General features: G+C 42.6%; 1 protein-coding gene and 1 pseudogene across 1 annotated transcript in view; both read left to right on the forward strand.

The window, feature by feature from the left end:
• The window catches only part of JHY (junctional cadherin complex regulator), a 54,484-nt gene that overhangs the window by 24,664 nt on the left and 7,634 nt on the right, over nt 1-22,186 (forward strand). Inside the window, exons 4-6 of the mRNA XM_053594704.1 lie at nt 9,589-9,702; nt 17,309-17,973; nt 19,266-19,560. Coding sequence (XP_053450679.1) covers nt 9,589-9,702; nt 17,309-17,973; nt 19,266-19,560 — 1,074 coding nt within the window. The remainder of the gene's footprint in view (nt 1-9,588; nt 9,703-17,308; nt 17,974-19,265; nt 19,561-22,186) is intronic.
• On the forward strand, nt 548-1,816 carry LOC128587700 (mitochondrial genome maintenance exonuclease 1-like; annotated as a pseudogene).

A 22,186-nucleotide genomic window follows, 5' to 3' on the forward strand; every position in this document is an offset into this window, starting at 1 on the left:
TCCAAAACGAAATAAAGGCGGCGGGGAGGGACTGCTTACCTGTGGCGCCTCCACGGAGGCGGAGGGCCTGCGGTGGGCGGGGCGCCGCAGTGCATGCTGGGGCCGCCCGTCTCACCGCGGGCCTGACTTACGTCCAAAGCGCGGGAGATGAACGTACGGGTCCCGAGAGGTGGTTTGGCCCCCGGAGTGAAGCGAAGCGAAGCGTGCTGGCTTCCAGGGGATGGACCCCTGCTATAGGCTGGGTTTCTATTCAAACTGCCTTTTCCCTAATGCGAACTCCCGCCCGAAGGGTCACAACAGCCCGGTCCCCGCCCGGGGGGGCACAGCTTTCTGTGGATCACTTGTCCTGCCGGCCACCGCTGCCCAGCTCCGACTTGCAACAAGTGACGTGACCCTTCAGAAACCCGACTTCAGGTTTACAAAAATTAAAAAGGCCGTCGACATTGCACCTAGAGAGAAGTGAAAACAAAATTTAAAGATGAAGACATTTCAGACCATTTGCAGGAGGCTCCAAGTTCAAAGGGGTTTCCCGTGAAACCTGTTGCCTTGTGGATTTCGCTACTTTCTGTTATGTGGCCGGAAGAAAAAAGTGAACCCATATGAAAAAGTGGATCGAGAAAAATATTTTCATTTAGTACAGTCTGTCTTGTCATTCAGAGGCCTTGCGCATGCCCCAGAATCGTTGCTCAGAGAAACCCCAAAGCAAGAAGAGGAAACAGAGTTCCATCAATTGGTTTCCTATCTTAAATCCAGAGGGAAGTGTTAAATCGAATGCAAGTGATCCTTCAATTCCTTTGAAAATCCCTTTGCAAAGGAATGTGATACCAGGCGTGACCTGAATCCTTCAGCAGACTGTCTATCTGGAGAGGTGGAAACACTGAGTGATTCTGGAATTGGGAGAAGATGGCTTTAAAGAATATACTTCAAGTAACTGAATTCTAGTTCTGTATAGTCACTGTTTTCTAGAATATAGAGCAATGTGTCAGAAGAATGAGGTTTTTAAAAAACTTACTGGTGAAGAATTACCTTCAAATAATGTAAGAGTAATTAGCATTAAATAGCATTTAATGTGTGTTAACTAACTTAACCCTCATGACAGTCCCATGAAGCACAAATAGTTATCCCCGTTTTACAGATGAAACTGAAGGACAGAGATCAAAGAATTCAACTAAAGGACACAGAAAATGCGTTTGTTTTATAAGCTATACACGTAATGTTAGAATTGCTTGTTTTCTTTGACTATGAAAAGTCACCTGAAAACAGAATTCTAGTTTTTTGCTAAACATTCTGATCAGAATTTAGTAAATACCCATTGCTCTGCTTATCAGTATTCCAAGGAATCCTGTAATCTAGACTTTCATGTTTATGGTCTTGTGTTAAAAATTTTAAGGAAGCTCTTAACTCTGTGAAAGTAGAAAATAAACTACAAAATATATATTTTTACAAGGGAGACAGTCCCATGAAGACTTGGAATGCATACTTTCACCTTCACCCCAGGGAAATTTAAAAGAGAGAGATGAAAATCTTGAATCTGGTTACATTGAAAGTGTCCAACATATTCTGAAAGATGTCAGTGGAGTGCGAGCCCTTGAAAGTGCTGTTCAACTTGAAACCTTAAAATACACGGGTCTGCTGGACTGTGTGACTGAACATCAATTCAGTGTGGCTTAATTGTGGTGGCCTACAGAGATGATCACCTGCCCCCTCACATGTCATGGATGCAGAACTTTGTTCCCACTTCTGGGCCAAGTGGCTTCTTCGACTAGAAAAATATACAGAAAAGAATAAGGATGAGAATATGAAGAGAACAGATTAGGAAGCAGGACACCATTTGGGAACATTCAGCAGTTTGGGAAGATATAATGCTGTTTACTGCAATCCAGAAACATATGGAGGTGCTACCAGATATGAGTGCTACATTAACACAAGCAGAAGTATTGATTTGTTGAAATGTATTGCTACCAAAAGGACAGAAAGCTAGGCAAGTCTAGATTTAAGGAGCCAGACTTGAGCATGTAGAATACCAACTATGCAACCTCTGTTATTTGCCTGAAAAGAGAGCAAGCAAGGCGGGCAAAAGAGAGCAAGCAAGGCGGGCAGTCACACTAGCTGTTATACTCACTGGTAGCCAGGCCCCAGTTTGCAAATCTTCTTTGTAGGTGTCTTAGTAGCTTTTTCTGGTGTGAGTAAGAGGATCATAAACTAGAGAAAATTTATCATTCGTAGAATTGTTCAGCTATAGAGGGAAAATAATAAAATTCATTAATTTTTTTTTCTGTGTTTGCTAGGTAATAAAAATTATTAGTTTCATTGGGGTTTGGGAAACTTACATAAATGCCCGTTATAGCCCTGGGAGGGTTTCCTGTTTTTTTTTTTGTTTGTTTGTTTGTTTTTGTGGTTTTTGGCCGGGGCTGGGTTTGAACCGGCCACCTCCGGCATATGGGATCGGCGCCCTACTCCTTGAGCCACAGGCGCCGCCCGGGTTTCCTGTTTTATGGAGTAAGTCTGTTAGCATTTAAGTTACATTTGCTGCCTTAAAATAGTAGGCTGCTACAATGACTTTTTTCTTTTATTAGCCATTATTTATGAGAAACGAAATACAAGAAATGAGTAAAAAATAAAATAAAATAAAATAAAGGACTAATCCAAACTTGCGCTATTGACTTAAACACTGGTATTTGAAGTCAAAAGACCCAATTTGAGCCCCATTATTGTTGGAGCCATTTATTACTTTAGCAAATCACAAAATCTTGCTGAACTTTATTTTTACTCATCAAAGTAAAGTTATAAATATTTACCTTATTCCACAGATTCAAGATTATTGGGATGATCAACTGACATACCATATATGAAGGCTTTTTATAATCATATATCCCTATATAAATGTAAGTTGTATTTACTAGTGAATGTTTGGTTTGAATATACGGTCAGCCTCCTAGCAGATAAGGTTACTACCTAAGTGATAAATTACTCTTTTCTATAGTTTTTAATTTAGTGAAACTTATGGTTGTCTATAATATTAAGCTTTCCCTTATTTAAATTATGGTCATCTTTTTGTAGTTATATTTGTTTAGAAACCTAGCACTCTTTTTTACAGACTTCCAGTTTGGTGGTCCTTTTTGAATTCCACCTATCCCTATAGAATAGCAACTCCGTAGATATTCATTGATTGATACATTTTATTCTTCCCTGTACCACTACCTCAAGAGCACTCACTGAGGACAGTAAATTTCAATTGAACCTTATGATTTTTCAATACAAGACATTTCTTAAGGCGTCTTTCTTACGTGCCCTATCCAGCATTTAGTTGCTTAAACTACCAATCTGTCTGATCTGTAAAGTGGACACTTCATTAACTCAACATTATTGAGGAGGGATCCATAAAAAACTACTTTCCATCTGACTAAAGCATGCCCTTTGGAAACCCCAAAATTTAACATAATTAAATGTTTTTAAGGATAGCTTTCAAAAAGTCTATCTAGTGTACCTGATAATTCTGAGATATCTTATACAGCGTATATTGCTCCGTTCTGTAGTAAAGACCGAAGCTGTGGTGATGTGAATGAGTCTGTGCCTCTTAAAAGACCCAGACTGCTGCGAGTCTGTGGTCATTTCGTGTCTCTGTTAGTGCCTCTGAACATAAGGGGCTTATGGCCTAGTAAAAGGCAGACATGTGAATAGTACCAAGTGAAAACTGCTATACTCATATGGATCAAGTCCCAAAGGAACCCAAAAGAAAAAGTACCTAAGTCTGTCCAGGGAAATGAGAGAGGGCTTCACAGAAGAAATCATCAAACTGATTTTTTCTTTTCTTTTCTTTTCTTTTCTTTTTTTTTTTTGAGACAGAGTCTCTGTCTCTCTGGTAGAGTACAGCCTAGCTCACAGCAACCTAAAACTCCTGGGTTCAAGTGATCTTCCTGCCTCAGCCTCCTGAGTAGCTGGAACTACAGGCCCCTGCCACCCATGCCCAGCTAATTTTTCTATTTTTGGTAGAGACAAGATCTCACTTTGCTCAGGCTGGTCTCGAACTCCTGAGCTCCAGCGACCCTCCCTCTTCAGCCTCCCAGAGTGGTAGGATTACAGATGTAGCCACCACGCCTGGCCTGAACTGATTTTTTAAAGAAATAGACACCAAATGGTGGAGGTGAGTCAGAAAGGCATTGCAGGTAGAGGGGGCTGTGCAATGGTAAAAAGTCACGTAGAAACTTGTCACTATGGCAGGAACCTTGATACTTCTAGGCAGGAAATGGTAGTTGGCCAATTAAATCAAAGATCTCATGGAAGTAGAGTGTAGAACGATAGTTACCAAAAGCTGGGAGGGGGGTTGGAGGGGGGTAAAGAGAGGTCAGTTAATGGGTACAAACATGCAGTTAGACAGAAGGAGTAATTCTAGTGCTCACTAGCAGAGGAGGGTGACTACAGTTAACAACAGTGTATTGTATATTTCAAAGTAGCTAGAAGAGAGGACTTGAAGTGCTCTCAGCACATAGATATGACAAATACTTAAGTTGATGGATACCCCAAATACACCAATTTGATCATTACGCATTCTAGGCATGCAACAAAATGTCACATGTACCCTATAAATACGAACGAACATTACGTAGAGGATATGAAAAACAATAACTACATGCCATAACTATTTGACTTTCACTGAAAGTACCCTGTTTCCCCGAAAATAAGACATCCTCTGAAAATAAGACCTACTGACAGGAAAGATAAGGTGTCCCCTGAAAATAAGACCTAGCACATCTTTGGGAGCACACCTTAAAATAAGACACTGTCTTATTTTCGGGGAAACAGGGTATATAAATGTACATTGTTTGATTCACCAGTTTTTTACTGAGGGACCAAGGTCTCTTTGTCAGGGGGCATCCTGTCAACTGGTGTTTCACACTGTTTGCATCAGCCTGAGAGCATCTATGATACGCAGTTTTAATTTCTTAAAAGCAAAGTGAAAACTTCAAAAGCCTTTAGAAGCAATCTTAGAACATAATCTCTAGGTTTTTGTGAACATTTCCCCTCATCTTTTACAGTGCCCCCACCCCACACCTGTTATTTTGCCCTTTGCTTTTATTAGGTCATTCCAAATCATTTAACTTAGTTTTCCTCTCTCTAGTTGAATCTCTCAGATTTCTCCAGATGACCTAATCTTGGAGTGGATTTTGTGATTTTAATAACATGCACAACAGGAAGAAACAGGTTTGGGAACAAATGTAAAGGATTCTTGGTAAACATACAACTAGCAGAAGCACCAAGGCGTACTAGAGAGAGCTACCAGCTCTGAGCAGTCAGCTGTGGCCTCAGGTATGATATCCTCAAGCAGGACAGGAAAGTGTCACTCAATCCAGTGAGTTAGGGAGAAAGTAGATAGTGCTGTAGTTGTATATGGCTGGATTATGAGGCTGAGAGTGTGAGTAATTAGGCTAGAGAAACAGGCAAGTGCCTTTCAGGTAAGCTCTTATATTTGTCATTTGAAAGCAGAAGCTCTCAGAATGTGTTCCCCAGAACAGGGGAACAACCTCACCTGGGAACTTGATACAAGTGCAAATTCTTACACCCCTCCCAGACCTCCTGAATCAGAAAATCTGGAGTGAGGCCCAGCAATCTGAGTTTTAATAAGCCTTTAAAGAGATTCTGATACATACTTAGTTTTTTAACCCCTGTGCTAAAGAGTTGGACCCTTCTTCTAATTGATACAGATTCACTGAATTTTAATAATGGAGCAATCTGAGTATAATGTATGTGAGCTTTGTGGCCAATGATTTTCTTTTTTTTTAATCTCTACTGTGACTGTTCAGAAGTCACACATGTTTTTAGTTTGTTATAGAGAGTTCATACTGCTGGATGATCAACCTTCCTGTAAGTGACACAAGGCATTCCTAAAAAATCTCTTTCACGTTCTTGGAAATGGCCAGTTACTTCACTCATTATCATGTATTTATTGAGAGCTCATAAGGTGTCAAGCATGGTCACACGCTTGGGATACATCACTGAAGAAAAAGGACAAAAATCCCAGCCCTCTTGAAGCTGACTTGGAGATGGACAATAGACAAAATAGATAAATCAGTGTATTAGCACGTGGCCAGTGCTGTAGGTCAGGAGGTAAGGAGAGACGGGAAACAGAGCAAACTGGCGAGGATCGCCGAAGGGGTGGGAAATTACAGTTTCCAGTCGGCCACGGGACAGGGGCTCCCTGAGAAGGATATAAAGGAAGTGGGAGGTACACGAGGCAGATATCTGGGGACAGCAGATACCTGGAAGGGGGAGGAGCAATCACATTCAGGGGCTGAAGGGCTGGTGGGGGAGGGAGAGGAATGGAAGGTGAGGCCCTGTTTTCACCTAATTTTGTTGATAGTTGGCTTTAATATAAAACACAAATCTAACTGGATAAGCAATTACATTACATGCATTCTGATATAAATGTGAAGTTCAGCGAGCAACGTGGACTGATCTTTTCATCCGTCCATATTTTGAGCATCTGTACACCAGGCTCCTTCAGGGCTACTGCCTAGCACAGGCTGGTAGCCCCCAGAGCTCGGGCAGCATGGCCATTCTGCACTCGCTCCTTTCTCCTGCCATCCTGGATTTTACTGTCCAGAGGGGAAAACAATCAATCACCAGGATGCTACTTGTTATAAAAGGGAAGGGAAGCACGATGTCTGAGGCCAGGAGCTCAGAGGCAGCTCTTGATATCAGGGATGCCTTCCTGGAGGAAGTTATATTTCAGCCAATGCTGGAACAGGGAACAGGGATGGGTCAGAATAAGTGAAGTGAAGGGTAATATCCAGCCTATATTCCTTCAGCAAACTGAAAGAAGAACCAGGAGGAGGGGAGGGAGCCACAGGAGCAGGGGACAGAAGCCCAGGGCATGAAGGCCTCTAACAACTGAGGGCAGTGGCAAAGCATGGAAGGATTTTTAAGTAGGTGACTGACAACTAGTTGGTGGGTTTTAAAACCTCGTGTACCTTATACTGAAAATGAATGTAGAAAATTCAAAGGCTTCATTCGGTGTCAACAAATTCTTATTCAGCTTGCACATGAAATGTTCTATAGGACTGGAAGAGTGGCCAATATTTCCTGTGTTTAGTCTGTAAATAGCTGAATCCTACAAACCTTTGGATAATTAAAACAGCTGTGCTAAATATCAGTGCTGCAAACTGACAGTGGCCAACTGGTTGCACTGTGCTGCCTCAGCCTCTTTTGCAGGCCACGTAGAAATACAGGCACAGCCGTGCTGACCTGAGCAGGCATAAATCAATACAGCAACACCTTTTAGAAGTAGGACAGGGAGATAAATGCCTCAGATCACTCATTAATAAAGCCACGTTAATAAAGAAATGCTCACCGGATCCAGTGATTGTGCCTAGAAGAAACTAAAGAACAGATGTTTTGGAATGATGGTTAAGCACATACTACATTCATCAATCAAACTCTTTGGCCTATTTAATTCGGGTATGTGCTAGGAGAATGTGCCATCAAAGAAAATTAACAAAGGACCCAATACATTAATACGGGGCTCCCCACAACATTTAAACATAAGGTCAGTAGTAAAAACAGAATATAAAGGAAAAGAGAGGCGAAACCTCCAGGGACAGGAGAACTTAGTGGCAACATGCTTATTTACCCACGTTTCCCTGAGTATCTCCGCAGATCCACTAATTCACATATAGCTCTCAGTAAAGCATCAACTTCTTTTTTTTTTTTTTTTTTGTGGTGCTGTCTGATTCTCTAAGAACCTGATGAGCTTCTTTGAGAGAGAAGTAGCAGCCCAATCTAGCTCAGCTGTACTCAATCTGAGTTGCTTTCCTACCTACAAACCCTCACTTCAAAGCAAGGAACATAATGTACAATTTTTTAATGGCTCTAGACCCAGGCACTCAGACTCTCTGCTCTGCGCCTTACCTCAGTGTAAACACCTAATCAAGATGGCCTGCGCTTCAACAATAGCAGCCAAATGCAATTGGAGAACCACAAGCCTTTGAAGTCCTCCCTGCAAAGGCCGGTTTTCTAGTCTGGGATAATGACATGCCATGATTGCTGTCTTTGTTGTATCTTTTCAGTAGAGAAGCAATTATAGGCCCCAATTTAACAGAATAGACATTACACAGCTTAGGATGCTCAAAATGCAATTTCATTTGATCATTTTCTCAATTTGATTGGTATTAATAGAATAGTTCACAAAAAAAAAAAAAATAGCTGGCAGAGGTTGCGTCCCATTCCACTTTCAAAGAGATAATGTAGAAGTATGCTTGAGTGGCCCAGAGACTCTCGCAGGCGTGATTCAGCCCCTGATTTCCACCAACACAGCCAGTGGAGGGAAATACTGTACATTCTACACTCTCTGGGAAAGGAAGCATGAGATACTATATTTTTATTTTATGTACATATGCATGTATGTATGGGTGTATTGAGGCAGAGTCTCGCTTTGTTGCCCCAGGCTAGAGTGCTGTGGCATCAGCTCACAGCAACGTCAGACTCCTGGGTTCAAGTGATCCTCCTGCCTCAGCCTCCTGGGTAGCTGGGACTATATGCACCTGCCACAATGCCTGGCTAGTTTTTCTATCTTTTCGATCTGGACATCCCTGAAGCAGGGGGACAGGTTCACAGACATGTTCAAGGCAATTGTGTTTGTGGATGTGGTGGAGATAGTGAAAGATGATTGGCTGCTTTTGGTAGGCTCACCCAGTCCAAATGTCCGCCATCTTTCTGGCCACTGGGAAAAAAAGAGCACATCAGTATTTTTTAGGTTTTCCTAATATTTAACTAAAATGGAGAAGCACTGCTCTACATCATTCAAATTCACTGAGTATCAAACTACAAACTCCGCAGATCCAGAATGATATTTGGAGTAAGTGAATGAGCAGAATTGTTAAATGTGCAGGTTCTGGAATTAGACTGGCTCCTCCACTTACTAGCTGATGGCCCAAAGCAAACTACTTAACCTCTCTGTACCTTCGTTATCTCATTTGCAAAAAGGGGATTAATAATACATACATACCTCAGAAAGCTGTTGTGAAGATTAACTGGTAAATTATACACTAGGAGCCTAGGATGGCTACCAGCATGCCATAAGCATCAAGTACATATTAAATATTGTGACTTCTGTTGTTGTTATCAACATCTTGGAGTACAGAGCTATTTCGTGGTGTTTCTGTTGGCGTGATCAAACATTACTTGCACCATCCAGTTCACGTAACTATTCTAAAATCCGGTCCCCTGAGTATGTATTGAGTATTTAAACTAAGTAGTAGTTTGACCTCAAAGTCCTGGTTCTCCCTTCAGGCCGCAAGAGAAAACATTTGGAGTGGTCCTCCCTTCTTACTTCTCTGAAGCTGTGTTTCCAGAGGATTTTATTGTTTTTATTATGACTTTAACCACTGTACAGGGTTTCAACTATTTGTTCATTCCCATTTTCCTTAGGAACAATCCAGATCCTTGAGGACCGATGAGATGAACCCTTGAAATTAACTGAAAATAGGACTAAAACCTGCAGGGCCTCTGTCTGGAGTGCACAGATCTGAGCTGCATGGGTCTATGACAATCAGATGAATGCACTTAACATGCTTATGTGTTTTACCCACCCAGATCTCCTACCCCATCAGAGTCACTGACAAGACGCCCATTCAGAACGCCAAAGAGACTGAAAACGCTGCAATCGATCCTGAAGACAAATGGCATCAAAGAGCACAGCAGCTAAAGGTTACCTGCTAGATTGCATTTTAAGTGATGCTTGGGGGACTGAGTTCTTATCGTATAAGGGTTCATTTTTATGCCCGAGAATAGGTACCCACCTTCCTAGGGGTGAGACTGGCTTCTGCCCAGGGGAGCTATTGGCTGCCCACGTCAGCCAACCAGCCCTACCTCTTCTTCCAAAGGTTCTATCACATAGAAGAAAATCATATCTTTCTTTAAACATCTAGAGTTAAAATCCCTCACAGAAGGAAGGAATAAGGGAAAATGCAGGAAAAATCACAGTTCCAAAGTGTTATCCAATTCTGCACTGCCTCTCGAGTCTGTTTCCTTTTGGGGTCAGCAGTTACATTTGATGCTTAGGTGAGGGGAAGGTTATTCCTAAAAATGGGTGAGAATCCTCAGAGCCTCACTCCACAATCATTCTTAGAATGTGAATGCTTACCAGGTAGTCATTTAACATGCCAACCGCCCTTTTTGCCTTGGATTTACTACTTTGAAATCATAAACCTGATTGCAGGCAAGCTTTCCCTGAAATTGTCACCATTGACGGTGTTTCTGGAAGAAACAGAAAAACACTAGCAGTTGATTTTTTCTTGAACCAGTGTATGCATTTATGGGGAGTCACTCCTGGACCAGGTTTTATCCTTACTTAGGGAAGGCATGAGACTTTTGATATTAACAAGCCCATAGAGCCTGTGGACATCATCAGATAAAACCCTGGACGGTGGTTAAAATAATAATAAAAATAACAAAGTTTATCCCAGCTTCAGAGAAGTAACAAAGGAGGACCACTCCAAATTATCTTTCTTTCTGCCCAGGGGCCTCCAGACTTCTCTTAAAGAGATGTGAAGGGCGGCACCTGTGGCTCAAAGGAGTAGGGCGCAGGCCCCATATGCCGGAGGTGGTGGGTTCAAACCCAGCTCCGGCCAAAAAAAATAAATAAAATTTTAAAAAAGAGGGATGTGAAGAAAAAAAAAAAAAAAAAAAAACAGAAATCCACCCAGAGTTTCCTGAAAGTTGATGGGTAGGGGGATGGTTTGCAGTCCAGGAGTTGAGAAGAAAAGGACTGAAAGGTCTCATGCAGTGGGACACTGAGAACAGACAGGGCCACTACCAGTCCCGATAGAGAGCCCAGGAAACTGGCCAACAGGAGCCAGAGGGCAAAGGAAATATTTACAGTTTTGTCCTGCAAGATGGTAATGGGCTGAATCAGAAGACTTGGATTTCTGGATCTCCACCTGCTGTTTACCTGATGTGTGACCTGGGACAAATCTCAACTCCAAGCTTTATGTTTCTTCTTTATTAAATGAAAGATTGGTCTAAATGATCCATCGCAGTTGCAAAATGCTATAATTCTAAGACAGCTTATTTCTAGTTATTTAAATTATTATTTGAAATGTGTAAGATTATTGCCGACTCAGAGCTTCCCTAATTGTCACTAAGGAAAAATTATAAGATTCTCAGCCAATGATCAGATAATAAAGGTAACATCACCAGGCTTGAGTCATGGTATGACCCTGGACAGAGGCGGTGAAAAGCCTTTTATGGAAGGAGATCACGAGAAACCCAAAAGAATGCTTTTCATCCTCTGTGGGAAGCGTAATTAATGTGCTTATAGCCACTCCTGAATAAAGACAGAGTGAAGCAAAACAGCTCAAGATTGTTAGGCTGAACCTGACAGCAACCAAGAACGGCCCCAGGGATGTTCCTCTTTCCTTCCTTAGAAAGAATGTGTGGGCTGCCCATGGCAAGCCCCCCAAACGCCTAAGGCGGCCTTTCTTTTTCCTCTTCAACTACCCAAGTTCCATACCCTTCTTTTTGGTCTCTTCTCAAGTGCCACCTACTGCATGGAGATTTCCCAGCCTCTCCCCTGCCACCCCCCTCACCTCCACCCCCACTCTCAGCTCCTGTTGTGTCTGTTGTCTGGACCACGCACTCAGGGCCTGTCTCCTTGGTTGCTGCCTCTGTTTCTTTTGTACACACCACACTATAGTCCCAGGAAGGGGCATCATATGTTCAACTCCTTTAGGTTCAACTCCAAAGGTTCAGAAAAAAATGAAATACCAAAATTCTAAGTAATATAGTGTAAACTATATATTCATCGGTATATGCATATTTTTACATATATTTGTGTGTTCATGTTAGAATGAAAGAGAGATAAAAGTTTGGTGACCCTAACTAAGGATCTTTGAGAGTTCTCTGTACTAGCAATTTTTTTTTTTTTTTTTTTTGTAGAGACAGAGTCTCACTGTACTGCCCTTGGGTAGAGTGCCGTGGCGTCACATGGCTCACAGCAACCTCCAACTCTTGGGCTTATGCGATTCTCTTGCCTCAGCCTCCCGAGCAGCTGGGACTACAGGCGCCCGCCACAATGCCTGGCTATTTTTGTTGTTGTTGTTTTTGCAGTTTGGCCAGGGCTGGGTTTGAACCCGCCACCCTCGGCATATGGGGCCGGCGCCCTACTCACTGAGCCACAGGCGCCACCTGTACTAGCAATTTTTCTTTTCTTTTCTTTTCTTTTTTGAGACAGAGTCTCAAGCTATCACCCTGGGTAGAGTGCCGTAGCATCTCAGCTCACAGCAACCGCAAACTCCTAGGCTTAAGCGATTCTCCTGCCTCAGCCTCCCAAGTAGGTGGGACTACAGGCGCCCACACAATACCCGGTTATTTTTTGGTTGCATTCGTCATTGGTGCTTAGCAAGCCTGGGCCAGGTTCGAACCCGCCACCCTAGGTGTATGTGGCTGGCGCCCTGCCGACTGAGTTACAAGTGCTGCCTGTACTAGCAATTTTTCTATAAGCTGGAAATAAATTAAAAAATAAAAAGGTAGGGTGGCGCCTGTGGCTCAGTGAGTAGGGCGCCAGCCCCCTATACTGAGGGTGGCGGGTTCAAACCCAGCCCCGGCCAAACTGCAACCAAAAAATAGCCGGGCGTTGTGGCGGGCGCCTGTAATCCCAGCTACTCAGGAGGCTGAGGCAGGAGAATCGCCTAAGCCCAGCAGTTGGAGGTTGCTGTGAGCCGTGTGACGCTACGGCACTCTACCAAGGGCAATAAAGTGAAACTCTGTCTCTACAAAAAAAATAAAATAAAAAATTAAAAAATAATAATAAATAAAAAGGTAAAGAAAAAATAGGATTTAGCCACTAAGAGGTTATTGATGCACAGAGCAGCCTCAGTGGGGTGGGGAGAGTGAGCTGGAAGGCTGGGTGTGGAGGTCAGAATGAGAGATGGCCAGTCGGGACCAGTGCAGCCTGCATTAGCAAGACACTTGGCTGTGAACTAAAAGATAGGTAGGATTTAACCAGAGAATGGCATCAAGTGAGGTTTCTGTCATTTTTTTTTTTCCCATAGGAGAGACTTAAATACATTTACATGCCAGAAAGAATAAGAAACTAGAGCTGGGATGAGGAAAGAGAGAAGATAGGCCTGAGAGTTAAGCCTATGTCTTTTCACTTTAAAAATTCTATGAATGGAGGGGCACCTGTGGCTCAGTGAGTAGGGCGCTGGCCCCATATACCAAGGGTGGAGGGTTAGAATCCAGCCCCAGCCAAACTGCAACAACGACAAAAAGAATAACTATGAATGGTCATGATTTTCTATGTAAGAATCTTACACATGCCTGGGATCTTTGCTTCAAGCCACGGAATCCCTCTATATTTAACCTTTTCATGTAGGTCTCACTGTCCTGAATCATTTTATGTTCTCCTGTGAATCTTCATAGGTTTTCCAAATCCCACGGCAGGTATGTTCCCAGGACTGTTGCTGGGCAGCTGGGGGGAGCACACTGCTAAATGCATAAAATCCTTCCCAGGTATCTTAGTCCATCAGGCTGATATAACAAAATGCCATAGGACTGAGTGGTTTATAAAGAACAGAAATTTGTTTTCTTGCAGTTCTAGAGTCTGGGAAGTCTAAGGTCAAAACACCAGCAAATTCAGTGTCTGGTAAGGACTGGCTTCCTGGTTCACAGGTGGTGCCTGCTCGCTGTGTCTTCTTGGAGTGGGAAGGATGAAAGAACTCCCTTGAGCACTAGTCTATAGGACACTCATGCCACTCCATAGGGCTATGCCCTTCTGATCTAATCACCTCCCTATGCCCTGCCTTTAAATACCTGTCATTAACATATGAATTAGAGGAGCAAATATTCAAACCAAAGCAGCAGGCAAGGAACACGTTGTTAGCAGAAAAAAGAGAAAGTTCCACCATTACCTAAGCCTTCAAAAGAATAAAATAGGATGTTTTCTTTCTTGGCCCTCTAAAATAATGCTTGACTTTCCAGACAAGGAAAAGGTAATGGTAGCATCAAAGGTATGTAAGACCTTTCACTACTTAACATGCAAGTCCTTACAATCACGTCCTGAGCAATCTTCCCACCTTTCCACTTTGGTTTTGCCTCCAACAATATCATTTGATCTGGGCTTCTTTTATTACCTGAACACAGCTCTTCCCTCTCGATAGTGGAAATCAGAGCCAAAGAACGGTTGTGTGCAAAATTTTCTCGCTATTATCAGGTGGAATCGACAACCCAAGTTCAAAGTACTCACGTTTTATTATTCACAAACACACAGAAAAAGCAGAACATGAGAGAAACTTCTCGACATCAGAGCTCATCTTGAAGCCCAGGCCCAACTCTCAGGACTCTGTGGTTGAGTGGGGTTAACTAAGGACAGAGTGACCTTTGTGTTAGAGCAGATGAACTTAGGGGGTGAGGTCATAGCATGCATTCTCCTTTCTGCTTGTGATATATGGACAAGAAAGCTGAAAAAGAGAAGCAACCAGGCACTGCCTTTCACAGGGTTGGGGCAAACTCCCCTTGGATGGTTCAATATGAATGAATATGAATAACTCAGGATGGGTCTTACTAAGACATCATCATCCCAGCTTTGGGCAACAGGATTCCCCCATGCTAACGCTGTGTGCGATGTGAAGACCAACTGCCACGAAGCAGTTACTCTGAGTGCCTGCAGCACATACTGACTGCCAGTGTTGGCAACAAAAGAACCCCAGTGAGAACAGGAGGGAATAGAGGATTTCAGTGCTGATGGAGATTAAATCGCCTGAGAATGGCTTTGTATATTAACTTCAGGGAACTCAGGTCTTGCCACCTAAAGAGTAACACCTGTTGTCCAATTGTAGGGTAATAATCTTCGGTAAACCACAGATCTCAAGTAGGCTACTCGGAAGGTGAGGAAAATCACATCAAGCCCCTAAATGCCTTCCTTTCTGGGGACTGAAATGCCATCTCTGGGCACTTACATCTACATGAATAGCGGATTTAACACTTGAGACAATTGAAGTTTCATAAAATGATGAGTCCTTGGCCTTGTTGACAAAGCATCCTGAGAAGAGTACCGTTGTGATCTGAATTGTCAGTGGCAAAGGGAATAACGTGATTAAAATCAAGTGGAATTTCAGAACTGGTACCCAAGAAAAGAAAAATCACTGATAGGGTTTTCCTTTTATGGTAAGAATGAGGAGAGGAAACTGGACAAAGTATGTTCAGATGGTAGCAGAAAGAGAGTTCCTGGTCCCTTATTTCTTTAGTGTGTTAGAGTCTGAACAAATATTGGGGAGAAATGACATTATCAGTATTAATTAGTATTTGTAGACCATAGTAAAGAGAAGTTTTCTTGACCTTTATGAACAGGCCTAAAAAACAGCCCTGTCATATGACTTTATGACAGCCATAAAAAGAGCTGTTGTGTTTCATGAACACAACCCTGATTGTAGGACAGAACATTTTTCTGGATTCACTGTAAGGAAGGACTCTTCTGGGGCTACGTATCTGCAGAGATTTCTTATTCCCACTTCCCCATGCATCTCAATACCCTGCCTGGAAGGAAGGACATCTTCTTACCTGGAATACAGGAAAGGAAGTTTTTCTTTTTTTCTTTTTAAAGAGCACCACAGATAAATACTTAGAGTATGTAGGAGCTAATCAGAGCCTGGCCAATTCTGCCAAGAGTTCCAGTTCCCAGGAGAACATGCTCCAAATTTTAAACTGGAAGTAATTTTGAGCTGAGCATGGTGGCTCGCACTTGTAACCCCAGGACTTTGGGAGGCTGAGGAGGAAGGATCACTTGTCACCAGGAGTTCAAGACCAGCCTGAGCAACAGAGTGATACCCTGTCTCTACAAAAATTATCTTGGCGTGGTTACACGACAATAGTCCCAGCTACTTGGGAGGCTGAGGCAGGAAGATCACTTGAGCCCAGGAGTCTGAGGTTGCTGTGAGACATAACATCACTGCACTGTAGCCTAGGCAATTGAGTGAGACGACCTTGTCTCAAAACAAACAAAAAACAAGTCATTGTCTTAAAAATGTAATATAGTTAATAACATTCTATATTAACATTTTTAAATTTAACAGTCTCTCAACTTGATCATTACAATGTGATTTCATTGGAAATAGACAAGCACTTAATATTATAGAGGAATAGAATGAATCTAGTGATTGTGTCAGGGAAGTGAAATAAAACTGAACTCTTACCACAATAATTTGATCATTCCTCACAGCAAGTTAAAAAAACATTTTGAGCACAGCATTGTTTCCTCACTTCAAGATTTTTTTTCCCTTGAATTATCCAGCTAATGGTTGCATTTTCAGATTAATGTTGCATAGATACAGTCTACAGAGATTTTTTTTTTAACCTGGGAGAAGTATGTTGCAGTTATAGAATACACTGATGTAAATTGTCATCTTACTGTTTTCAATAAGCATTCAATCATTCTTTCCAAAGGCCTCTTAACTCAGCCAGTTTTTTTACAAAGTAATGAGTGCTTTATTCCTCGGAAAATATTCCTAATGGGTATAGGACTATATAGTTATATAGTGTATCTATTATAGCAGGAGTACATTTTGTTGTTAGGAGACTCGGAAAAGCACAAAGACTGTTCTGAAATTGAAATATTTCCCCAGATGTTTGATTGCCGAAGTGCAGGCTAAATTAAGGAACAGAAGCAAAACAACCCTTGTGGTTTAACAGATGTCCTATCACAGCACAAACTCTTTGATAACCCCTCTGAATAAAAATGTAATTTGTTTCATCTAGTGAAGAGGCCATTTCTAGCTTCTGACTTCTATAAGTAAATTCTGATAATCTGAATTGTATTACATATTAAACTTGTATTTGGTTGGTAAAGCAAGTCCCTGGTGTTTTCTGGTTAAGGTTTTTAAATATTCACTTCAGTTAAAATAAGCTTGCATATCTTGATGTTGATTTGAATTTGCACTTTCTACGTATCTCTTTAGAGGTAAAGCGTCTTCATCCAACCCTCACCCCTCCTCACACCCATCCATACAATTTGACAACACTTCACTTTGAAGTCAAAAACAACCTTTACGACTTAAATTTTTAAGTCAAAAGACTTGCCTTTAATATAAAGCCCATCTAAGCTCTCTATTTCTTTCTAGGTTTCTGATCCTAAATTTCCAGGGGGAATCACTCAGCTATCCACCCTCCAAATGCCTGAAATTAGGGAAGAACCCGCTGTAATCTTTTTTTATCTGCTTTCAATTTTGTGGTCCCAACCCTCGGTCTGAATAATACTAATTTAAAATTTGTGCTGAGTGCCAATCTTCGGATCTTATATTAACCAAAACTATCTTTTTAGGATTATCAGGAACAATGGTCTCAATATGAAAGTACCAAATCAAACAGCGTACCAAGAAATCAATCTTCTGAAACAGGTAGGGCCCAGCAACGTTCCAGAAAACCAGCCAAGCCCAAGAAGAGAAAACAACATAAACACCAGAACAGCCCAAAATCTTTCATGACTGAAGAGGTGGTTGTCAGTCCAGGAAATCAGAATAACTCTCCCAGACAGCAACAAAATCAAAATAAGCCTATTGATACTTCAATAAAGCACAAATCAATTGTGACCATGAATGCCTCTGAGAGTGAGGTACAAGACTCAAGTGTACTCAGGAGCCAGAATCCCCAAGTAACCTCCAATACATTTGCTCCACCAAAACAGGCTTTTGACAAGGTATTATGTAAAAACTCTACTGGATATCACTCAGGGCTGAATGTCCACAGAGAAAGAGGATCCAGAGATCAAGAAGAGAAAAGATTTTCGTATCAACAGCCACACACCAGCACTCTTTCCGATATGGATTTGAACAACCTTAATGAACTTTCTAAGAGACACGTGCTGCTCCTTGGGACGAAAAGCTCTCAGTCTGCCTACAACGTAAACATCCATGGACCAAGTGGAAATAAGAAAAAAGTCCAACAGCCTTATACAGAGACAAAATATAAGAACTTAGAAATATTATGGTAAGAAATCTCTTTTCTCAAGTAGTTTTTCAAAGAAAGGTGTCGCTGGAGAAAGAACAGAGAGGGAGGAAGGGGAAGGGGAACTTAAAAGGGTGGCCAAGTCCTTGACTCCGGTTCCTGCCGAAAATAGTCCAATTTGAAAGTATTTCTTTTCCTCTTCCCTGTCCCCTCTACTTTTTTCAACTGTAGTTAACCTAGAACTTAGAGAGGGGGAGAAAGACAGAGGAACCCGGTCAAAAAAAAGCTCAGTGTGTTTCGAGGGTTACAAGTAATGTTGTAAGGAAACAAAGGATCTCGACACTGTGCTGGCCAATCCCAAGAAAATAGTCTAAAATACAGAAAAAAATTACATCCTTATAGAAATGACCGCAAAATCCAACAATAGGGAAATGATTAGATAAGTTATGATATTTAGTATCTTGTAATCATTCAAAATGATGGTTATGTGTAAATTATTCTATGAAAAAGAAATATAAGGTATCAAGTGAAGACGTTTGAGCTCTACTGTTGTGCACACAAGAAGAAAAAATCACCAAAACTGCAGGCCTTAGATCCAAGATTTCCAACAAAGAGGTGGGGCATGGTGGCTCACACCTGTAATCCTAGCTCTCTAGGAGGCCCAGGTAGGTGGATCCCCTGAGCTCAGGAATTCAAGACCTGCCTGAGTAAGAATGAGGCCCCTGCTCTATTAAAATAGAAAAAACTAGCCGGGCATCATGGTAGACACCTGTAGTCACAGCTACTTGAGGCTGAGGCAAGAGGAACTCCTGAGCCCAAGAGATTAAGGTTGCTGTGAGCTATAATGATGCCACGGCACTCTACCCGGGACAACTGAGTGAGACTCTTTTGTCTCAAAAATAAAAAATAAAAAAAAAAACCCACAGCTTCAGGTAATCCCAGATCTACGTTCGTTTAAATCAACTTCTTATTTTTGGTCCTTGGAGATTCCTGCCACTCTCAGAAATTCAACTATGTATTTTAAGGATGTTTGCTTTAATTCAACATCTCTAGCTATTTTGTAGATATTTTAGAAGCTTTTCAAAATTGTGTGTTTCCTATTCTGAATGCACCATATTAAAGTTCAAACTAACAGCTAGAAGGTCCTAAAGAAAGATGCGAAGATAAATAAGAAATTAATGTATTCATGAAAAGATTAAGCCAAAGGCTATTAATATGATTTGGGGGTGATAACCACATCAAATCAATGGTTCGTGAAGACTTTTATGCTAGAGATCTTACGTATCCAAGTTTTATTAATAGATTTTTGCTGTGTTTTTTTTTTTTCCGTTAAGGAAATTCCACTCTTCCTCTGACAGCCAGCCTGTCAGAGCCTCTCCAGACTCAAGGCTCACTCAGATCATGGAGCAGCACCAGCAGGCCCTAGTGCAGCTGACCGAGGTGCAGCCGGGTGAAGAGGCCTCATCCAGCGTCACCCTTCCACCCATACTGTCCAGGGTAGAAAGCGAATCCCAGCTCAGGTCAGTGAGAAGCCAAAGAAAGCAAAAGAAAATCAGCCGTAGCAATTCTGAAGGTTACCTGATCCAGCTGGAAAAAGGAAAAAAACATAGGAGAAGGAGCAGCGTCAAGGTAATTAAAGCATCATTTTCACAAGTAACCTTTAAATTCCAGCAAGACCAGGGCCTCGGTTTTGCTTCCCCTGAGTATAGCCCTGGAACGGGGATGGTCATTAACAAGCTGCTGCCACACGGTGGCCCTGAGGAACTTCTTCCCTCCAGCCCCTGCTGCTCCCTGCCTTTCCTTCTCCTTTCTAGAAGTTGTTGCTGCCAGGATGTCCTTTCCACCCTCCTGTCTGAGTCATCTCAGGGAGGTCTACATTTACAGACAACGATCCTCCTTCAGTAAAACTTCTGCACCCCACCCCAACCCCTACTCTAACCTGAGTCTCCCCAGGTTCATTCTCACATCTGAAATATGAGAACATGGGATTGAGTGAGTGACTCCCCAGCAGGAGGGTGAGGGAGGCAGAGCTGGGCACAGGGAGAGGTGGACAGATGCAGCAGAAGCCTCAGCCCGGGTCCTCCAGGTTCTGCAGGTAGGACCCTTAAAGGCAAGTGGCCCAGGCATTTGTTCCCCCACACCAGCCACTGGGCAATGACTGCCCTGGGAAGGGTGGTGACTGGGCGCCGCAGCTCCAGTGGCTCAGAGTAGTTCTCAGGGAGGGGCTCTACTGTGAGCCCTTGGCAGACAGCCCTCCCAGGCCTGGGGCAGTGAGCACCTCAGTCCAGAAGGGCATCCTCTCAAAGGCAGTGTTGGAAGAACTAAGCAAATCATTCCTAGTTCAAGTCAATATATACAGGTATTTGTTGAAGTCCTACTAGGAACTTGGTAGGTGCTGGGATATAAAGATGGATGAGGCCTGGCCTGGGGGCTCACGCCTGTAATTCCAGCACTCTGGGAAGCTGAGGCGGATTGATTGCCTGAGATTAGAGGTTCGAGACCAGCCTGAGCAAGAGCAAGACCTCGTCTCTAAAAATAGCTGCGCCTTGTGGCAGGTGTCTATAATCCCAGCTACTTAGGACTCTGAGGCAAGAAGATCCCTTGAGCCCAAGAGTTTGAGGTTGCTGCGACCTATGACACCCCATGGCACTCTAGCCTGGAATAAAACAGTGAGCCTCTGTCTCAAAAAAAAAAAAAAAAGAAAAGAAAGAGCCATGGCCGTCCCCAAAAAAGCTTACAGTTACATGAGTTAGATGAAACTAACATGGCTTGGCACCCGTACTTCAGTAGTTAGGGCACTGGCCACATACACCGAGGCTGGCAGGTTCAAACCCGGCCCGGGCCTGCTAAACAACAATAACAACTACCACAAAAAAATAGCTGGGCATGTGGCGGGCGCCTGTAGTCCTAGGCTGAGGCAAGAGAATCGCTTAAGCCCAAGAGTTTGAAGTTGCTGTGAGCAGTGTTGCAATGGCAGTCTACCAAGGGTGACATAGGGAGTGTCTGTCTCAAAAAAATAAAAAAAAAAGAAAGAAAGAAAGAAATTGGGGAAGACAGATACCATGTAAATAGCTTCATTATAAGGTTTCAAGCAAAAAAAAAAAAAAACACAAACAAAAAACGTAGACACGCATGAGGAACACAGAGGAACGCAAAAGCTAACACATGTCCTAGCCTGAGGGCAAACAAACCTCTGAGAGGATGGTGGAGAGTTGGCAAAGAAGAAAGACTGAGAGAGCATTTCAGGCAGGGGGACCTGCATGAACAAAGGTTCTGAAGCTGGGACATGACCCCTGCTGGAAAGGGAAACATTTTGAGTCCCTGTGACTGAACCTGGAAGGCATGGCGAGTTGAGAGGTGTCAGCAGAGAGGTAGGCAGGGACTGGGTCTTAAAGGATCTTGTTTTCCATTCAAAGAAGAGGGACTTCATTCTATAGGCCAGAAGGGAAACACTGGAGAATTCTGAACACGGTCAGATTTGTACCATCTGGCTGTGGTATGCGGAGCAAAGTGTCCAAGAAAACAGGTCTGTGAAGTCAGAGGACCCTCCCATGGGGCCTTTAGAGAAGAAAAAAGAGAAGAAGGGGACTAAGATACTAGTAGACTCTTGTTTCATAAATCAAAGTTTGTAAACTAGACTAGGAAACTGGACATCACACACATTATTATTGTATAGGGGCGTGTCTTCTGAACTTTGGAACCAACTCATGCTCAAGGTTGAGGACAGCCCGTTTACTGGGGAGTTTATAGATTTCCACAGCCTAAGAAACAGCCAAACACACCACCTCAGAAGAGAACCTTCCATGTTAGAGTTCTTGCCAACTATGGACTCCTGTTGAAAACGCAACCTTTTACACTCAACTCTCAGTCAGCGGAGTTTAGTGAATGTCAAGGACTCAGTTCTCACCTCAGCACTGTCACCTGGTATCTCTGTGACTTGGGCAAGTTATTAATTCACCTGAGCCCCCATTTCCTCAAATGCACAATTAAAATTATTCTTTCCCTTTGTCGATTTCAGGTGATGTCAAACGAAACATGTACTAAAACTTTAGTCCCTGGCACCAAATACACGTCAACTAAACATGTTTCCTTTCCCATCTTCCTCTTTTTAGTAATTTGAATTTGTGTTTTACTGAGAAAAGTAAAGTCCCCCAAGTATAGTTTGTACCCTCAGAAATCTAAAAGCACAGGAGGGCAGGGAAGAGGAAGGAGAATTTCCAGTTATTGCAGTCCTAACCCTCTTTCCCACTGGGAA

Source organism: Nycticebus coucang, chromosome 6, assembly GCF_027406575.1.
Source record: "Nycticebus coucang isolate mNycCou1 chromosome 6, mNycCou1.pri, whole genome shotgun sequence".
NCBI lineage: Eukaryota > Metazoa > Chordata > Mammalia > Primates > Lorisidae > Nycticebus > Nycticebus coucang.